Consider the following 21,227-nt stretch of genomic DNA (forward strand, 5'->3'; position numbering starts at 1 on the left):
TAAAAACAAAAAGAATCTTTACTAGAAAGAAAACAACATCAATCACAGACGGGTATGCTGTGATGGTTGTTGTTCATTTGTAAAATCTCATTTCCAACATGGTTTCCAGTAGTGAGGCCTCTACTGCCATCTACACAACAATCTGCCCTAATTTCATTTTCAAAGAGGTTTTTGTTTTGTTTTGTTTTTCAGGAAACAGGATGTATCATACCCTGGAAATACTTGAGCATGACATGCTCTTTGCCAGGTTATTGTTTGTTTAATTGTATTGTCCATGTGAGCCATGAGATAACGTTTTTATCCTATATCTTTATTTTTTATGTATTTATTTATTTTTAGGAGCACCTGAAAGCTTTTGACCAGGAAGTAAATGCATTTGTGGACTATATGTTTGGACCTCGAGGTAAGCTGCTCCACATACAATCCTTCTGGGAAACCTTGTCCACCCAGATTACCACTCAAATATTCTGACAGTTAGAAACAGTCAACAGCCAACATTTTCTCTGTGAATAGTTTGTAATTGACAAATATGAGCTAGGCAGAATAGTGAAGTTTTCAGGAACACAACACTGTTGTAGGAAATCTGTCAAAGCACTGCATTTATAGAAAGCCAATTCATTTCTTGTTTTGACTGATGCATTATTATCTGTAATACAAATTAAAACCAGTCACGTGTCATGCTGCAGATGAAAGAAATGAAATTTTTTTCAAACTTAAAAATATCACTAATTTTTAAGAGTCCTTTGTTTTTGAAAATATCCTAAGATTTCAGCTTTAAATCTCCATACAGATTAAAAAATGAAATTTTTGGTTTTTCTGAAAGTAGAAGTTCTGTTCTTGGGGGACTGACATTCATCAATATTCTAGGCATTGTTTGGTCCATTTGCCAAACAAATCACAGAATCATAGAATCACTCAGGTTGGAAAAGACCTTCAAGATCACTGAGTACACCCACAACCTAACTATACTACCCTAACTCTAACAACCCTCCACTAAATCCTGTCCCTGAGCACCACATCCAAACAGTTTTTAAACACATTCAGGGTTGTTGGCTCAACCACCTCCCTGGGGAGCCTATTCCAGTGCTTAACAACCCTTTCAGTAAATAATTTTTTCCTCATATCCAACCTAAACCTCCCCTGGCACAACTTGAGGCCATTTCCAGTCATCCTGCCACCAGTGAGAAGACACCAGCCCCTGGGGTAAGCACCTTTCAGGTATTGGAAGAGAGCAACAAGGTCTCCCCTCAGCCTCCTCTTCCCCAGACTAAACATCCCCAGGTCCTTCAGGCTCTCCTCTTAGGGCATATTCTCCAAGCCCTTTACAAGCCTTCTTTGGACCTGCTCCAGCACCTCAATGTCCTTTCTGTACTGTTTTGGGCACCTCAGAACACAGTACTCGAAGTGAGGCCTCACCAATGCCAAGTACAGGAGCAGGATTACTTCCCTAGTCCTGCTCACCAAACCATTAATAGCATAATAATAAATAATAATATAATAAAAGACCATCGTTCAGAAGGATGCTCAGCACAGCAGCAAGAAAGCACTCCTTGCACTTTGCAGGATCACATCTGCAATTTCAATAACCTGATAGATGGCATGAAAGAACAGATGCATCTTTCTAGTTCCTGTTCTTCTTTCTGAAAGAGTTTGGCTGAGAATAACTTAATTGTAGTGCTGGTTTAGCAGAACTTGGAGGTGCCTAGTGCTCTGTTAGGACTGAAACAGGTAATAACCATAACTATTGTTAGAGCCAGGGACAAAAATACTGAAGTAGGACTGCAGAAAGAAAGAGAAGGGCTACTGCAAGGTGAGGATGGAAGTGTCAAAAATCAGGATTAAGATTAGAACGGGGCCAAGCAGCTGAAGTAAAAAGCAAGAGGAGTTTAGACAGCAGAACCAGCTTTCAGGGAAGAGTCTTGTGAGGCCATCTTGCTGCTGGTAGGCCTGGTTTTCAGGGTGTCCAATTTCACAGGAACAGCATTTAAAGCCAAAATTGCTGCTGGTGGGGATGGATGATTATATACTCTCATTTTGTTGCAGTAGTATTCTCTAGGTTGCAGAAACAGTTCTTGCTTATTTAGGAGGACAAGGGAAAGAAAACTGGGACATTCTTAAAATCAATAAATTCTCATTTTTCTTTGCTGTCTGGCTGAGTACAAAATGTTTTCCATCCCTTCTGCCGTAGATGTGAAGCTTGAAAGAAAGCTTTCTAGTGTAGAAACAACAGCTTGGGAACTGCAGCAGAAGTAATTAAACAAACTCATTCTATCTGTCTTAATTAACAGCCTCTACAATGATGTATTTTAATATTAGCAAAAAACAAAACCTTATTATTAACATAAAAGTACTATTTTTTTTTTAATGGAAGTAGAGTTCTGCACCAATTCTCTTTCCTCATTGGTTCAGAACAAATTTTTTGAAGGGGCAAGTTGTAATCAATCCAACACAGAATCCAACACAGATCACTTTGGATTCTTACAAAGCACTTTAGTTACGTATTATCTGTAATACTTGCCATGTACATCACCATCCCTCTCCAGACATAAATGCTGAAGATAGCGGTTGTTTCTCCATCCCTCTTCACCGTGCTCTTTTATTTGGAACTGGTTGTGTCATGATGCTGCATCATACATTTCATGAGTAAGAAAGATTCCTTCAATATGTTTAAACCCATAAATAATTCAGTCACAAACTGTTTCAAATTGGACAGAATGGCCCCACAAACAAAAATCTAATGAATTCTTGGGAGAGTTTTCCCAGTTGTCTAAAACCAACCAGTTATTCCCCTTCTTTGTCTGTACGAGTTTTCATATACTGCACCCAATTCATTCCGCAACAAGATAGCTTAAAAATAAACATCAGTGCTCTATTCTTTTCAGATCAATCCCACATATGTGGTCTGCATTTTAGGTAGCAACTCTTGAAATGGGAGTATCACTATAATGGCTACAGCTATCATTACTTAATGCCAAACCAAGGACAAAACCAGGCATGAGTTCCTGGAGGCAATCTCTGGTCATAGTAGTAGTTACCAAGTTAGCACAAACTGCAGTACTGCACAACTACAACAAGGGGTGTGCTCCTAAAGATACAAATTTGATTGACATAAAGGTCTCTTTTGCTCTTCACTGCCAGCTGGACTTTGTACACAGATTTAGATCAAATTTACATTTGACCTTACAGACCAAGTCCTTTGGATCAGGGAATAGAAGACACATACATACTTATCAGTTGCATCTCTTGATAAGAAGTGGTCTTACAAATTGATTTTTGTCCATGTTTTTCTGGATTGATTATTTATACAGAGGACAAAACAATTAAGAGTAAAATAGACATATTGCTCTGAAAAAAAAAAGCACAACTTTTTTCAGAGCCTTCATGCTCTGCTGATATTATTTAACATTATGCAAAGCAACCTTGAATTGTAGGACCCAAATCTAGTTAATAGGTTGCTTTTTTAATCTGTCAAAGAAGCAGAAGAATAGATGTATTTTAACAAAGTTAGGAGAAAGTAATAAGCACTCTTTCTCTACTCAACTGAATATAAACAGTAGTAAAGCATTGGTACAGAACCATCTAACCTTAGCATATGAAAAGATCTGAATCTACTCACACAACAGCTGGCCAAAGCTATGCAGTGACCTGATTCAAAATATTTCTAAGCCTCACTGATAAAAGACTGATAGGTTTGAAGAGCCTGGGAGGCTTGCCATCATTTCAAAGGAGCCAAGATTTCACCCCAAAGGTCTGGCACATGGTGGCCAGCGACTGTGAACGAGCTTATTCACAGAACAATCAGCTTGGGTGCGCCTGCTCCTACTCATGTTGTCGTCCAGCACTTTCACACTGTGGTTTTTATTCACTGCCGCAGTCTCAAATTCAGATGCTGTATGGGTTCAACAGTGTAAAAATAATGCTTCCTCTCATAGACACTGTATTTCTTGAACACACAATAACCTACTGTCAGTCAATATAAATACTCTAGCTTTTTTTTTTTTTTTCCTCCTTCCTTGGCCTTTCCACCACTTAAAAACCTCCCTCTTTTGTGATCCAAGGACACGGAAACCAAATGGTCAGGATTCTCTGGCTGCTTTTTGCTAATAACTATCTTACCTTTCAAGGTACCGAGGTCAAGTTGGAAAACAATGAGTAAGGAAACTGGTTTTAACAATTTCTCTAGGCACCTGAAAATGAAACAGAAGAGGTCATAAATAAACTTGTCATGCTGACCTAACAAACATGAGCAGTTTTGATTTTGTATGGATCAGGCCACACGGCTGTGGCCACTCACTGCAGAGGAAAAACTAGCTTTCTGAGGGCACATTAGGACAGATCTGGCACTGTTTAGTTTAATTTGTATTCTTGCCTCTTCTAATTGCTTTTCCTTTTTGAGCAAACATACCGCTTAGTTAACTGATACCAGCTGGCCTTTGGGCAAACAACCTTTATAAACCAAACGTTGCACCCTCCAATGGGGAGATCCTTTTTAGAGAGCACTCTTGCTGATACGACTGCTTTTTTCATCTTCATTTAGGATCCCAATTAAATAAGTTAAACCCTTTTGCTCCTAAAATATACCCTAGATCAACACTTACACATACAACCTTTACCTATCCTCTGACTTGTGTGTCCTATTTAGAGGCCACATGGGAGCAGAATTACCTCAAAAACATCCATTCCAGAGCTTCCCAAACCTCCTGTCACTTTTGAGAGGGTTGTTGGAAGCATTTTACTCTCACAATAAGGTGACCTCAAATAGGCATTGAGACCTGAAGATAAAAAACATGCTCTCTACATTGGTAATACACAGCAAAGCAGGGCCACCCTGAAGGAAGGATGGTGCTTTGTAATACATGGTTATGCTTTCATGTCTGGTTTAGCCATACACCTCCTCTGCTGGGGAGAGGAGCTGTGTTTTGGGAGTCCAGAAGGGAGAAGCAAAACCAGGAGAGCACTGGACTTCCATGCTAACTTAAGTCTGGTTGAAAGGCTTTCCTGCAAAAGAGCTTACATCCCATGTGGAGCTCAAATCCAACAGCTGAGAGTGACGGCCACTGCAATGGAAGTGAGGTAGGAAGTGGAGGGAGACTAATGAGCAAGAAAGCAAGCCATGTTCATAAGCATTTAAAACGCCACTTTACGTATACTTCTGCATACGCATTTCTGAAGAAAGAATAGCCAGACAAAACAAAGCAAAACAGTGACATGCAACAGTTTTTAAAACACCCAGGCACACTTGGTGTGTGCATCACCCACTGACCAGTCCTTTCCAAATTCACCACAGGCTGAAAATACCTGAAAATAACAGTAAAATATCTCTTCATGCATTGTGAACACCTTTCCTTTAACCTAACACCTTTTAATTAACCTACTGTCAGTCTTTTTCAAAAACATACTAAATTTTAAACAGTTTCTGAGAGCAGAAAGTACTGCGAACTGCACAATAGCTTTTCTCTGACTTCTTCACATACAGATTTAGAATAGCCTTTCTGAAAACCCAGCCATGATGCCCCTTGATATTTCCTTAGGTAAGCATCTAAAGAATGTTGTTGTGATGAATTAACTTTAAGTTTTGCTCTACGTTGAAAAAAAATAGAAAAACAATAATTCTCTTACTTATGACATCCAGTTGCTCATAGGGCAACAGAACAGTTCCTGCAGATTGGCATCCAGGATTAGGCTTTGCTCATATACACTGAACTATCTGATTACTGTCAATGAGATTACTTGTGTGTATAAGGCAAGCAGGATTTGACCTTAATATTGCATTTCAGAATCAGGCAAATGGAACAGAAACTACGAGAAAGCAAGCTTTTACATTAGTAATTATCTTTGATAACCAAAGTAATCATCTACAATTTCTTTTTTAAATGCAATGTTTTTGGAAGAAGCTTTGTAGAAATGTTTTCTAGCAAAAATTATTTTTCTTTCATATGGACATAACAGATGCAAAATTAAAATAATGTGTGAATGGACAAATTCTCATGCATGCTTTACATTTAATACTATCTTCAAGCTGTCCATCCATTAACAGGTTAAGATAGGGTTTAATTAAATATTAACACATTAATAAGAAGGCATACAGGATTATTTTCTTCTTTTCATTTTCTCATCCTTGTTAAAATGAGGAGGTGAAGGCAACATTAGGTTATTAGGGCTTTTCTTTTTGTGGCTTTCACCACATTCTCTGCACTAGCATGCCACTTAGGGGAGCAGTGGATGGCTCTTAATGCGAGCAGAGCATGGCAGATCCACACTCAGGCTTTTCACAATAAAACCTGCCATATTTTAGCAGTATTTTACTATAACATTAATTGCTTGCTGCATGCATTTCTTTTCAGATGCCAGAGTTAGAGGATGGCTCCTTTTGGACTCTTACCTTCCCACCTTTTTCCTCACCGTCGCATACCTGCTCTGCATATGGCTGGGCAACAAGTTCATGAAGAATAGGCAGCCCTTCTCTCTTAAGGCTCACCTCATTGTATATAACCTTGGGATTACGCTGCTCTCCTTGTATATGCTCATAGAGGTAAGTGCTCTTCAATACAGCACAGCTGACAAAGGTGGGAAATGTACATTTGTTAGCAAACAGTTCTTAGAAGCATAGTTTTACCAGGAAATTTGACACCAACAGCAAAGTACATTTAACGTCAAGCTGTTAGCAGTTGGACAGCAACTTGCAGAGTACCTCTTCAGCTTAGCTCTCAGCCAGCTTCAGCTGTCCTTTCTGAGCTCCAGCCCATCCCTGGAGACAGCTGACCACTGCCAGGGCAGCATTTACAAGCTTGGATTTGAATCTGAGCAGTTGCTCAGCTAAAACATGCCCACACCTCATTGCTCAGCACACAAGTACGCTCAAGGACTGTTTTTCATTTGCATGACTGTTGGTGGAATTATTGTTTCGTACAAATGCCCATATTTAAATGTAAACCGATTTACATGAGAGTTAGTACTGATTAATGGTATTGGCAATTCAATGGTATTTCTCTGCTGTCCTGACTAAAAAGCTTCCGTCACATGGCCAGATAGCAGCAACATTAAACATCAGACAGATGATAAAAACCTGCCACTTCAGCCAAGAGAAAGTGCTGGGGGGACTTGGAGGCTGAATGTGGTCTCACAGATTATTTTCTGAGCGTTTATCAGGAAGGAATATGCTCACAGAAATCAGGATCTGTTCAGAACCAGAAGGGAGGTATGAATGCATCTGATCATTTTTATAATAGCAAAGATCTTACGCAGCTCTCCTCTGCAAAGACATGCGTGCTTTCACCATCTTGTAGGAACAGAGCAAGTGTGAAAGTCATTTTAAGTCCAGTGAGGATGGACTCATTCAACACAGACTTTGACTGGTAGTAAGGCACAGACCTGGCAGGCTGAGACAGGGAACACAAGCACTGTTCTCTCTCCTCTCTGGTAAGAGGATGCATTTATTGTTGCATTTCAGCTCCATTTCCAACTTCTTACATTGTCTGACTGAATTCAATTGATGATTCAGTCACAAGGAAGCCATGCATGGAATAATCCTAATCCCTCCCTTTAGTATTATCTGGGAGCTCCCCTTTCTCAGTCTTGTGGTAATTTCAGTACTTTTAAATTTACGTGCATCTCTAAGGGGCTGTAAGAAACAAACACTAGAAGACAAAATATATACATATTTTTTGACTTGGCAGAAAAAAAAAAAAAGGACTCAGGGTATGAGAAACCCAGACTGAAGGATCTGCTTGGTGTTAGTGTGATCTGTAGAGGTTTGAGCTGACATCACACATCCTTGCCTGCACAGCTCTCTCAGCATTTCTTGCTTTATGGGCTCTCAACTACACAGCAGTTTCCATGAGAAAAAAAAACAAGGACAAACTGTTCTTGTAGCTGGACAAGAAACTTTGCTTCACTCTGAAGCCAAAACAGGACCCCCAGAAGGTTTCAAGTTTAAAATTAATCTGAGATAAACTCCGGGTGTGTGGCCAGGTCAAGAGGCTAAACAGCAATTCAGATTTGTGCTTTTGTGAAGAGGACTGACCTTGCTACATAGAGCTGTGTCCTGGCCAAACCTCTGACTGATTTCTAGAGTCACTCTGGGTATCTGAGAGCACAGGATGAGGCCCAGAACTAAGGAGAAACAAGCCCAATCATTGCTGGAAGGTCTGATGACTTCATACTGATTTTTCTCCAGAATTTAAATCAACACTTCAGTGTTTAGATCTCTATACAGATAACCTATCTGTACAGGTATGTATTTAGTAGCAAAACTCAACAAAAAGGATTGATTGTACTGAAAACGAAAACACTGCTCCCTACCCCCTTATAGGCTGATTCTGCCTGCCACAAGCAAGTGAATAAGAGTTTTGGCAAGTTGCAGGTGAATTAAATAAATGTTTTGCTATTTTCATATCCTTGTAGGAACTACATTGAATCACAGAATGGTTTGGGTTGGAAGGGACCATTTAAGACCATCTAGTTCCAACCCCCTGCTATAGGCAGGATACCTCCCTCTAGACTGGGTTGCTCAAAGCCCCATCCAGTCTGGCATTGAATGGTTCCAGGGAGGGGACAGGGAGCCAGCTCCCTTCCAGCTGTCTCATTGCCCTTCCCAAAGGTAACTTCACTGCAGATGGTCACTGATTTGCACAAGTCCTCAGATAAGTCCCTTCAGTCCTGGCCTCTGTAGCTGGAGACTGCTGACTTACATCACCCAAACTGCAGCCAGGAATGGCTGGCAGTGCCTCCCAGCAACCAGTTCTGCATTTATCTAGAACCCTGGGACAACATGGCTGCTTTATTGCAGATTTCACAGTTCTGGACTACCAGCCAGGCTGGCTGTACATTGCAGAAGCCATTCTTTCATTACAGTGTCTCTGTATTCTTTTTCATAGCCTGTTTGCCTGGTGCCTATTCACAGCTTTTCCTGTGAAGGAACATAGTGGATGTTGAGATTTGCAGACCTGCCTGAGGAGCTTGAACGTCCCTGCTGAAGGGAAACAGGCAAATCATAGAATTGTTTGAGCTGGAAGAGACCTGTGAAGACCATCTGGTCCAAATCCCTTGCAGTGAACAGGGATACCTACAGCTACATCAGGCTATTCAGAGCTTCATCCAGCCTGATTTTGAATGACTCTAGGGATGGGGCATCTACCACTTCTAAGAGCTACCTGTTCCAGTAATTCACTAAACAGGAGGGCAGAAATCTTCAGTAGTGATAAAGGTACAGTGATTCAACATTTCAAAACACCTCATTTCCAAAGCCTTTCTCTGGCTTCTACTCCCTCTGTCTTAAATGGAAGGTAAGCTCTTTAAGACAGGAGTTGCCTATATTTAGAACCTTCTCCACAGTGGTTTATGTAAACACAGCTGATCTCTCCAGTGAGTATGATTCAGGATTAATTCTTAATTAGAGAGATCTATAACAAAGGCCTTATTCCTCCATCCTCCCACTGCACCTCCAACTCTCTGACCCCTGTAACAGAGATAAATCACAAAATAATGAACTCTGTTATAAAGATGAATAACAAATTGTTCTACTTGTTTCTTCTGGCTTTTGTTTACAAGATGCCACACATCTTTTCTTGAGATAACTCCAGAATGAAGTGGGTACTTCTTAGATGTTCAAAAGAAAAAGACCTTGTCTATGTTAGGAGTACAACCCCAAACACAGACTGTCCAATATGCTGGCTTTAATAAGAAACATGATAAACCAACTGATGAGGATAGCTGTGCTGCAATTCTTCACTGTGCCTAACCTAGTTTAACAGTCCCTTGACTACAGTCAAGTCATGCAACCTCAAGGCAGGAAGACAAAAGTTGTAGCAAGGACTCTTAACAAAATGTTTTTGAATCTTCAAAGGCAGATTTCTACTTCTGAGCCAGAAGCTTCGTGCATCACACCACGGGCATGAGGTATCTCAGGGCCAGTTTTAGCTCCATTAACTGTGAGTCCAACCAATCCCTCAAGTGTTCAAGATGTACCATAAAGTCAGATAACCTTACTATCCTCAAAGGGTAGGGTATCAACACTTGTGTGCCATGAGTTAGAGGCCTTTGAAGGCCTCCCAAAATCCCAATACAAAACTGTCCAGTTTACTAGGCCATAACCTAGACAATGAGCTAGACAAACAATTTTTCTTGGAGCACAGCTTTTTCTAGTTCTCTGAAACTTAGACACAAGTCTTGTGCTTAAATTAGGGAGGCTGCAGATGCACTGCAAAGAGGTCAGAAGATAATTCCCTCCATTCCTGTTACTTTAAGGGAAAGCTGTGCCAGACGCTTGTTAGGAGATGCATACTGCTCTCTACCATTAAGTGTTAATAGAACTAGTTCAAGCCTACATATCCAACAGTTTCCAGAAATATTGTTAAAAATATGCATGAAACAGCTACTGTCACTTTAATAAAAATCAAAGCCTTTAACAGTTCCATTGAATCAAAACATGCCTTTTCTCTACACAAATCTATGCTTAATACTGTAAAGGTGCCAACTACAAAGAGGAAACCAGCTTAATGTAAAAAGCAGCCAAGTCTTTATGTATTTTAAAATTAATTCATGGGCAAGTCAGCTCTCTGGCAACACTCCATGGACCTGCAGGTTGAAATCCTCACAATTTTGTTACTGAATTATACCTGGAAACAAGGCAGACAAATGCTGATGCCTGAATTGAGAAGTTACTCACGTGATGCTACTCTTTATCATTAACAGGAAAAGACATAATCTCTATCAGTGTCTTAGCTTGCTTTCCCCCCAGCACTATCGCTACTGCCCTATTTAACTTAAATCTCAGCTAGTCATGTTCCCACCCAAGTCCTTTGTCAATTGGGCACTGAGAAAACCAGGGCTCTGGCACCATCTAGGTGAGATTAAAAAGACCTAGAGATGTGTCATTAGCATATGAGTGGCGTGATAACTCAAGTGCCTTTATCCTCAGGTAGCTCCACAGGCTTACTACAAATCCATAGGAGGTGAAGCTTGTAAGCAAGTAACCTATCTATGTGAGTAAGCAGGTCTTGCATGTGAGACCTATCAATCCAGAGCAAGAGTCAGAGCTGCCTGCTGGGTGCCAAAGGAATGAAGCAGAATTGCACAAGTACTGCAAGCCCAGTGCATTAAACTTTTTAGAGAGACCAGAAGAAAACTCTTACACCTTGCAAGATTAAAAAGAGCATCATGATTACCTCTATTTTTCATTTTTCTAGGAGCTGAAATTTCAATGCACAGTAAGCCTGAAGTTTCTGAGTAAGATTTATGACCTGCAGATCCATAAGTACCAAGATGATGAGAGGATTTCCAAGAGTCCAAGAATTTTATTCTCCGTATCCTCTGAGAGCAGAGAAAGGTCAAAAGCTTAATGCTAGCATGATCAGGGTCACCATTTTCAGCCTTACACATTGCAACTAGGATGACATCTCACAAATGACTGAAAAGCTCAGTATGATGCCAGGATAACAGAGGGCAAACTGAAATAAAATTCTATTTATTTTATCATTATAATGGCTAAAAAGAGAAAGATGTGCTTCCTAACTGTGCAAACGTTAAAAAAGTAGAGCAGATAGAGCTTGAGTAGCAGAAGATCTGAGGAAAGTTAAGAAAAATCATTTTAGATCCTAGTTGTTTTCAACTGTCCTAGGGTTTTGCTACAGAAGCCCACAGATTAACACAGTGACTTACTTGAAGACTGTAATAAATAATCATTTGTCCTTCATGAGTTGTCTATAAGTTAGCAACCGTAAAATTAGCAGAGAAATGACTGAGAGGGCCATGCAAAGCAGTGAAGCATAAGGACAAAAGTAACAGAGCTTTTTGAGCAAGTTAGAATGCAGTTTGGGTAGAATTACATCCCCAGGCATTCTTTTACCCTAATCAGAGTATTTGTTGAGAGAACTGAAGAGCTGACTTCTGCTCTCACCTGCAGTTCTGGCTGGACATGTCATCCTCACAGCTGAGGTTTCATTCTCTGAATTCTCCATGTCTTTCTTAATGACCTTCCTGAGTTCTGCATTTAGGTACAACTTCTAGCCAGCTTGTTAATCAAGCAGCACTCGATCTCAGCTACCTTTTCAAATAGGTTTTGGTAGAACATCACTGGAAATCAAGAGCAAAATTTCATATGACAAGGCTTATCACACATGCAAAGCTTCTAACATCATACAAGGTTGTATACAAAAGCTGTTCAAGATAGGAGGTATAATCAAAAGTTGACAGAAAACAAACCCAGAAGGGATTTCTTTTAGCCTATTGTAGTACCTCAGACACAAATGCATTAGTGTTCGTAACTAAGTTCGAGTCATTTTTTCATTAATCCTTCCAACAATCTCTGATAAACATATAAGCAATATTGAATGGAACTAGCTGAGAATTTCTCAACAACATGGCTTTACACCTCACAGAGCTTTTCCTCACAGAAAAAGAAAATGAAACGTTTTTTGATCTTGTCAAAACTTCATTTGGGAAGAGGCTTTCATTTTTGTGACTGATATGAACTTCAAGATCTCAGAACCACACAGAGGGTGGTGACGCACTGGAACAGGTTGCCCAAGGAGGTTGTGGATGCCCCATCCCTGGAGGCATTCGAGGCCAGGCTGGATGTGGCTCTGGGCAGCCTGGTCTGGTGCTTGGCAATCCTGCACATAGCAGGGGGGTTGAGACTAGATGATCATTTTTTCAACCCAGGCCATTCTACAATTCTATGAAAACAAGGAGAAAGCATGGGACCACTTCCTCTGTTCTGGAATAAGTAGTATCCTATGCAGGTTAGGAGATGAAGTACAGACTCCAGCTGTACACATTGCAGGTTGAGATACCAAATGTCATCAACTGTAGTACAGAATTAGCCAACCTTTTCTCTTTGTCAAACTAGACCAAAACCTTACCAAAGAGTAGCTGAAAACGTGTTCTTTGTATTTCTGTTCTTATTAAAAATACCTCACTTGCATCATAAAGAGGAAAAACAAAATATTCTCATCGTGGAAAATCTTGTGGATTCAGCACCCATTTCGTGTTTGACAGGACACCATTACTAACACTGCATCTGGGGAAACTGAGGCACTGACCAAAAGGCAGCACTGGGACCAGGCTTCCAGTATCCCTCAGTTCTAAGCTGAACAATCTAGCCCAAGACACTTACTAGTGGTATTTATAGTCTTGCCGAACTTGCTTGCTTGAGATCTTCAGGGCACAACAGCAGCTATCTGTTCTACTACAATTTTTGGGGGCCTGTCTAAAAAACATGCAACCTACACTAACGTTCTTCAACAAATTCTATTCACAGATGACTTTACAATTGAGTATCTTAGCCAGAGAACCTTTCAGAAAGGTATTAGGTATTAAGATTGAGTTAATGAAATTCAGGATGATTAATGTTATGTTCCACTATCTGCTTATTATATGCTAGTGCAGTCGCCCAAGTATCATTGCATCATGCCTTCACCCCAACCACTTGGGGACTGGGGAACAAATCAGATTTGACATTGTGAATCCTTATTCTCTTTATATTTGAGTAGACAAGTAAAGGTCATTGATTAGTGTAGCTACTGGAATCCATTAAGAAAACAAGAGCAACAGCAAAATATGAAACCTCTGCTACTGAACAGGATGTTGCTACTTAGCACAATTTTTTTCAAAGGACAACTATTTTCAACTTTACCTGATCTTTTTCCATATAACACCAAAAACAATGCACATCATAATTTCCAGAATAGGTTTATACAGTTTACATAAGAATGTAAAATATTCACAGGAATGTTTTCTAGAGAGATAAATTGCATTTCTGAAGGAGAGCGCTTTCACATCTCTCTAGCATACCCAACATTTGCAGTCTCCACGTGATAAACAATACCATCAGGCTTAAAGAGTTGTAAGAGTGCTCACCATGTGAAAAGGAACACAACCGAGCCAGTAAAAGTAATGTGTTTAATACCAGAGAAACAGAAACCTAGTAACTGGATGTCCTCTATCAGGTTCCCAGCTTCTCTTCCAGATACATACCTGGTTCGTTTGGTACGTTCTATTAGGTGAGCTGCTTTCCTTCCACACAGTAGATAGCCAACTTGAAACTGCTCGTATCTGTCCATGTCTCCACTCAGCACCACATGTACTCTCTCCTTCTTCCTGCATTTAACAACATAAAATAGGGAGATGCGCTTATGGTATAAGGAAATATTTCTGCTTTTACACTGCCTTGGATTTACCTTTTGTTTGCTTGGTTGGCAGCAGGGATTTTTCTCAAGGACAGGAAGGGTCTCTCACTAGTAGGTCTGTCAAGCTGTGTTCATACTGCTTCAGGACACAGGTAAAATATTCAGGCATGAGCTTTAGAGTAAGGATCACTGCACTAAGTAACAAGAGATATTCATGGATGCCTTGAAGGCTGTAAAGCCAGAAATGTAGAAGGTGCACTATTTCAGTGCATATTTCCAAAAGAATTTGAAGCCTTCGCAACTGTAAAACAGAAGATACTAGCAAGTTGTCTGGTCTACAAGCATCAGTTTACAGAATGAATGGGAACCTACAATATTCTCATGATGTTGTTTTGCTTCAGAACAGCTATAGGGGTAGGGGGGGGACTGCCTTGTCTGTTTCCAAACATCACTGCTGTGTTTTCTGTTCCAGCTCATCCTTGCCACGTGGGAAGGAGGCTACAACTTGCAGTGCCAGAACCTCCACAGTGCTGGGGAGGCTGACATCCGGGTGAGGACAGCCACCACTCAGCACCAGTCCTGCTGCAAACAGATGTTCACTTTCTGATTCAGGGCAGATGCATCCTCACTACAGAAACCACGGCAGGGAGCATTTTTAAAAGCCATATATCAGGACACACACATACATATATACATATACATACACATGTAGGCATGTATGTAAATATGTATGTATATAGATAAATGTTTTACCTATACATGTATTTTTCCTGACTATTGAAAGAGAGGATATGAATCATTTTAAAACCTAGGAGAAAAATCAGTCACCTGCAGTGTTGAGCTGTGGATAGAAATGCATTCAAGCCAAACTCTGAATTCTGGAAAACTTCAGATCCCTTTTTGCTGCCTTGGCTCATCTCTAATTTCAACCCTTATTTCTGCATCACACCAAATTCATGTGTTCAGTCCTGTTGCTCAGGCTTGCTTTTGAGATAACATTAGATCTCAAGGGGGAGAGAGTAGAAAACCCGTTATTTTCCTCACCCTTCAAAATTTGTGTTTTAGAAAGGAAAATGTCAGTCAAATACCTTCTCCCATCAACAAGAAAATATAAGCAGTAACATCCTTAAAAGAAAATACAACTTCAGTTAAAACAAACTGATTAAAAAAGTCCCATCCTCAAAGTATATGTTTAAAATTACATTTAATTGTAAATTTATATTCAGATCATCACATTTAAGAATCATCAGTTTTCTATAAACTGCCTCATTCTCCAAAGAGAAATGAAACTCAAGTCAGTGGTTGTTCTCCTCCTTCAGAAGGACTTTGCCCTTGGGGGAATTGCGCACCTAATGATGAAGTACAGCAGTATTTAAGCCCTTTTTTGGACAGATATTGATCTCCTACTGCTTTGTTGTTGCTTTTACAGGTAGCCAAGGTGCTATGGTGGTACTATTTTTCTAAAGTAATTGAATTTGCAGACACAATCTTCTTCGTACTGAGGAAGAAAAGCAGCCAGATCACTTTCCTCCATGTGTATCACCATGCCACGATGTTTAACATTTGGTGGTGTGTTCTGAACTGGATACCATGTGGACAAAGTAAGTCTCTGTTCAGTCCATCACCTGGGGGATGCATCACTGGCAGCTGGAGGGGAATCACATCAATGTGCAAAAAGCCAGTGCTTCACTGCATTACAGCACAGCATCATTAGGGTTCACAGCCTATCATTCAGAATTGCTGAATGTGTGCAGATCTCAGTGAAATTAAAAGCAAGGTTAGAAGTTCAGGGCAAAAAAAGGTTGACTGTTATGCCCTAGATTCTCCACTTAACTGCCACAACTGCTCACGTTTATATTTTTCTTCAAACAACTTTTAGACAGGGTAATGCTATTGAATGATACACACAGGTTCAAAACTACTACTTGAATTCCAAACAGGGCAGCTCTATCTAGTGTGTACTGTCTTATACTTCACACTGAAATGGCAAAAGCATCAGCCTTCTATGAGTCATTATACCTAGGGTCTAACATATTTCACAACAGTAACCTCAGAGTGGGGAGGCACTGGCATAGGCTGCCCAGGAAAGAGGTGGAGTCACTGAAGTTCCTGGAGGTTTCAAAGAACCATGTGGATATGGCACATGGGGACATGGTTTAGCAGATATGGTGGTGATGGATTGATGGTTGGACTAGATAATCTTAGGGGTCTTCTCCAACCTTTATGATTCTGTGATTCTGCAATTCAAAGCGACTTACCTTTAAGATACTGCAACAATCCTCATCTCCCCTGCAGAGGTGGGGAAGGGCCACAGGCTGCTCATTTAGTATTTCTGTATAACCAAAGGATAACTATTTCAAGTGTCTCATAACACACTTTTCCAGGGCTTTGTACAAGTGAAGGCTTCCTGCAGCCTTGTTATCAGAGTTGATAAGAAAATTAGCCACTGAATAAAGTGAGAGCAATGCTCAGATAAAGTCACAGCAGGTGAGCTTCATTTAGAGACAGGGTAAAGCACTCACTGCTGCATTAGAATGACAAACTGAGATGCACCCACAGCACAGAGTGAAAATTACTCAGTAATGCCTCCTGTGTACAGTAGTGACATCTTGTCACTTTTTAACAGTTTATATCGTAAAATGCTTTCTGTATTGCATTTTTATAGGTTTCTTTGGACCCACTTTGAATAGCTTTATCCATGTGCTCATGTACTCCTATTATGGACTGTCAGTCATCCCTTCTATGCGAAAGTATCTGTGGTGGAAGAAATACCTCACTCAGGCACAGCTGGTATGTGTCCATGTTACTCTCACTTTTAATTGACAGAAACTCTCCAGAAATGCCAGAGGAGGAAAAAGGAATGGCAGGCAAATACTGACACTCGTAGCACTAAATGATAACAAAGCTATTATGAAGATTAATTCATTAGTACAGCCCAGTAACATTTAGTAACTGGAATGCTCTAAAATTGCTTACTTTTTTATTCTCGGTGTCTCATTCAAGTGAGAAAAACCAGATTCCTTCCCACAAAATATGAAACTATTGTACAACTATAAAATAGAGGATGATGTAAACAGCTCTTGGGCAACAAGATAGAAGCTGTGGTTCAGTCCTAAACATTGACAGCCCCCCTTCTCCCTCATTTTTGCACTGTTTTTTCCCCATCCCTGATTAACAGGGGTCTGTCTAACTTTCTCCTTGCACCTTGGATTTCTGCTTTTTCTATTCAGACTTGTAAACCTATTGCCTCAAGTCTCCAGTGTTTTCTCAGGTTTCTGCCCAGGGACAACACCATACTTGTATGACACAGCCTGGAAGATATAACAATCTCTTTTAATAGAGCTTTTCATTTTGCCAACCACTTGACCTAAAAACTTCTGGAAATATCCAGCTCCTTTTCCTTTTTTTTTTTTTAAGTCATAAGAGTTTAACCAAACCCTTGCAATATACTCATGTGTTCAGAAAGGAACTGTTCTGAATTTCAAAGAGCAGAACTAGGTAAGATTGTTATATATGATTGAGCTGGTGCCTATCCTTCCTTAGTAAATATTCAGGCATGATCTCTTTTTACTCCAGATCCAATTTCTGCTCACCATTGTGCACACGCTCAGTGCAGCTGTGAAGCCATGTGGGTTTCCCTTTGGCTGCCTCATGTTCCAGTCTTCCTACATGGCCACACTGGTCATCCTCTTCGTTAACTTTTACATTAAGGTAAGCAGTCTCTCTCTCCTTTTGACAAGGATGAGAGGGGAAAACAAAATTTCTGTATATCGCTCTATTTGCAAACCATATGCCAAACAGGTAGAACAAGCATCAGTACCTAAAATAAGTCTGTATTCACATCTATATGTGAATATACATATTTTTAGCAAGGACTGCTCCAGCCTGCCTGCACACATACAGCATCTAGTGAGAAAGGCTTAAAATCCTTTTTGACACCGAGAAGTATTACAGGTAATACTAGTCAGGTTACATCGTGTCCAGCTGCAAAAGTAATGCTGTTCCCTTAACAAAGTGTGAAGCAAATGTATATCCGTATCAACACACACTAGGCATCTCTGTTTTACAGTTAACCAGAAATAGCATTCGGGGGGCTTAAAACAAATGCAAGTAGCTACTTGAAATTTTGCTTTTGTAGACATACCAGAAAGCACCTTCAAGAACAGCTGCAAAGGAAACCCCCGTCACAACAGAAGTCAAGAATGGATACCATAAGAACTACTTTGCTGCTTCAAATGGATTCCTGAGCAATAAGAAAGCACAATAAGTATAGAGCTTCCTGGGATCTTTTTTTTTTTCCTAAGAAAAAACAGAAAACAAAAACAAAGCAAGAGACTGAATTACAGGCTTTAGCTTAAAACCTATTTGATTACACCCATTGGTTATTTGTACCAGACACTCATTAATTTACTGCTATTTAAGTTTTAACAAAATGAGTAAGTTTATTTGTCCTGTCAAAGAACACCATCAGAACAATAAGGCCAACATCTTTCTCACACGAAAAAGAAAATACTTCTGATTTGTACTGCTGGCACAAAAATGCCTTAGAAGCCACTGGATGGAAACATTCAGAGTCTTCAAAAGGTTAGGGCTCTGCTTGACTGACACCTTGACCACTTTATCCTATCAAGACAGACTGAGGAAGTAGGACTTGTTCAGCACAGAGAAGAGGAGGTGCCGAGGAGACCTTACTGGGGCCTGCCAGTACTTGAAGGGAGCTTATAAGGAGGAGGGAGACTGACTTCTTACATGGTCTGATACTGATAGGACAAGGGGGAATGGTTTTAAACTATAAGAGGGGAAATACTGATTAGTTATTAGGAAGGAACTCTTCACTAAGAAGTAGGTGAAGCACTGGCACAGCTGCCCAGAGAGGTTGTGGATACCCCATCACTGGATGTGCTCAAGGCCAGGTTGGATGGGGCCCTGGGCAGCATGAGCTGGTGGGTGGCAGTCCTGCCCATGGCAGAGGGATGGAACTAGATGATGCATAAGCTCTCATCCAACCCAAGCCATTCTATGATCAATGGATTTTGGAATAAATTGGAGCTCAGCAACTCAGAGAAGATAAGTTCTTTGAGTGTCAGTGTGCACAAAGTTGACCATATGCAAACACTTAATCTGAAGCAAAAAAAAGTGTGCTAGATATTCACAAAAGATACAGAAAGTGTTCAAAGTAAACCTCAAAAGGAGCCACATACATCATAAAGGAATTCCTGCACTTTCTACACTAGGGGAAGCAAATCAATTTCCAGCCTGCAGTAGTGATGCTGCGTCTCACAAAAAAAGCCAGTCACCAGTTCTGCTGCTTCAATTGGCTATGTTTACTTCCCACTTAAGTGACTACAAATTAAAAACAGCTTAGGTTAGCTTTGGGAACCTTTGCTGTGCCCTTTTCTAACCTAGTCCCCTTCAAAATCTCCAACAAAGTAGCCACAGCCTCTTGTCCGTCCCCTTTTCCGCAGTGAAATAGTTGTGGGCTCCTCCAGCCTAGTGTATTTAAGTTCTCTCCACAAAAACCCCTTTGTGGTCACGACAGTCCTCCCATCACTGATGGGATCCTAGCAAGGAAGGAAAGGAACCACGCATGCAAAACCATAAAATATAACAAAATATAGAATACCCTGAATTAGAAAGGACCATAAGACCATAAGCAATCCCAAGTCTTATGAGGAATAGCTGAGGGAAATTAGATTGTTCAGTCTGGAGGAGACTGAGGGGAGACCTAATCACTCTCTACAGTGACCTGAAGGGAGGTTGCAGTGAGGTGGGGGAGGATCTCCCAAGGTAACTAGTGATAGGATGAGAGGTAATAGCCTCAAGTTGTACCAGGGGAGGTTCAGGTTGCATATTCAGAAGAGTTTCTTCTCAATATGAGTGGTGACTGGCACAGGCTACCCAGTGCGTTGGTGGAGCCACAGTACCTGGAGATATTCAAGAAATGTGTGGATGTGTCACTAAGAGACATGGTTAAGAGGCGTGGTAGGGAAGGGTTGGCAGTTGGACTAGATTATCTTAGAGGTCTTCTCCAACCTTAATGATTCTCTGAGGATCAAGTCCAACTCCTGACTACGAAAAGCCATCCAAAAATCAGACCATGTGTCTGAGAGCCTACACAGAGAACCAAACCCACACGGAGAGGAAGCATTCCATCAAGTCCTGCTCCTCTGATCCTTCTCTTCATCTCAAGCCCTTGAGCTGATCTTCCACTGTGGGGGTCTTGGAGACAGTAGGTGCAAAAGGAGGAAGCCTTGTCCCAGAACTGGGACTGCATGCATGGCTGCAGCCACAATAAGAGCTTGTGGAGAGCAAGGAAAGGGCATAAGGAAGTCATACAGGCTGGGGGAAGAACAGATGTTTGACCAGCAGAAACTTCCAACTTCTGCAGATGTCAGTTTGATACAAGAAGCACCACTAGAAAGGCGTAAAGGTGGAGGGCATCACAAGAACCAGCAAGGTAGAACACCAGAAAAATAGCTGAACCATTTGTCTATGAAAGGCAACAAATAGTTGTGTGTTCAAGCATGATATTAGGCATAATGGAGACCCTTTACCTTTTTGAAGGCAAAGGGTAACTATCAATATGGACTACATAAGAATGCTAAGAGTTGAAGCACATTATGGCAATGGCAACAAACCTCACAGTAATTGATTGTCTTTTGTTTTGCTTAAACCTCATAAGAGAAAAATAAATCAAATAAATGCCTTACTTGAAGCTCAAAGGGCTGAGGAAAAAAAAAAAAAAGGAGAAAAAGAACCACCACCACCAAGATGGTCTCACCTTTCAGATCCAGGCCAGCCAGAAAGGCTGGAATCAAATATGTTTTAAATCCTTCAGATCTGTCTTAACATCTTCAAAATGCTGCAACTGTGAAGAAAAAGAAGCAGTGACTTTTTAAACCAGTTTTCCTGTAAAACGTAACACTGTAAATAAACAAGTTTTAATATCAGAGTGTCTCCCTTCCATTTAAGGCACAAAATTGCTATGAGATGGTTATTTGAGACTGCTTTGTTTTCAGAAGCTTGGAGGCCATTCAGTTCACAGTGAGAGACATTCTCTGTAACCACACACCAGCTCCACTTGCACTGCTGTAAAGCTCA

At 40.6% G+C, this 21,227-nt stretch overlaps 1 protein-coding gene and 1 long non-coding RNA gene across 3 annotated transcripts in view; one reads left to right on the forward strand and one right to left on the reverse strand.

The window, feature by feature from the left end:
- The window catches only part of LOC121109719, a 30,038-nt gene extending 24,666 nt beyond the window's left edge, over positions 1-5,372 (reverse strand). For both annotated transcript variants that reach the window (XR_005857314.1, XR_005857313.1), the window contains exon 1: positions 4,117-5,372. This is a non-coding gene — a long non-coding RNA (uncharacterized LOC121109719). The remainder of the gene's footprint in view (positions 1-4,116) is intronic.
- ELOVL2 (ELOVL fatty acid elongase 2) overlaps positions 1-21,076 on the forward strand; it is a 41,448-nt gene extending 20,372 nt beyond the window's left edge. Inside the window, exons 2-8 of the mRNA NM_001197308.2 lie at positions 340-403; positions 6,345-6,532; positions 14,599-14,676; positions 15,556-15,727; positions 16,792-16,916; positions 17,703-17,837; positions 18,265-21,076. Of these exons, the coding sequence (NP_001184237.1) occupies positions 340-403; positions 6,345-6,532; positions 14,599-14,676; positions 15,556-15,727; positions 16,792-16,916; positions 17,703-17,837; positions 18,265-18,393 (891 nt within the window). The 3' untranslated portion in view covers positions 18,394-21,076. The remainder of the gene's footprint in view (positions 1-339; positions 404-6,344; positions 6,533-14,598; positions 14,677-15,555; positions 15,728-16,791; positions 16,917-17,702; positions 17,838-18,264) is intronic.
- Positions 21,077-21,227: the final 151 nt, after the last annotated feature.

Source organism: Gallus gallus, chromosome 2, assembly GCF_016699485.2.
Source record: "Gallus gallus isolate bGalGal1 chromosome 2, bGalGal1.mat.broiler.GRCg7b, whole genome shotgun sequence".
NCBI classification, from domain to species: domain Eukaryota; kingdom Metazoa; phylum Chordata; class Aves; order Galliformes; family Phasianidae; genus Gallus; species Gallus gallus.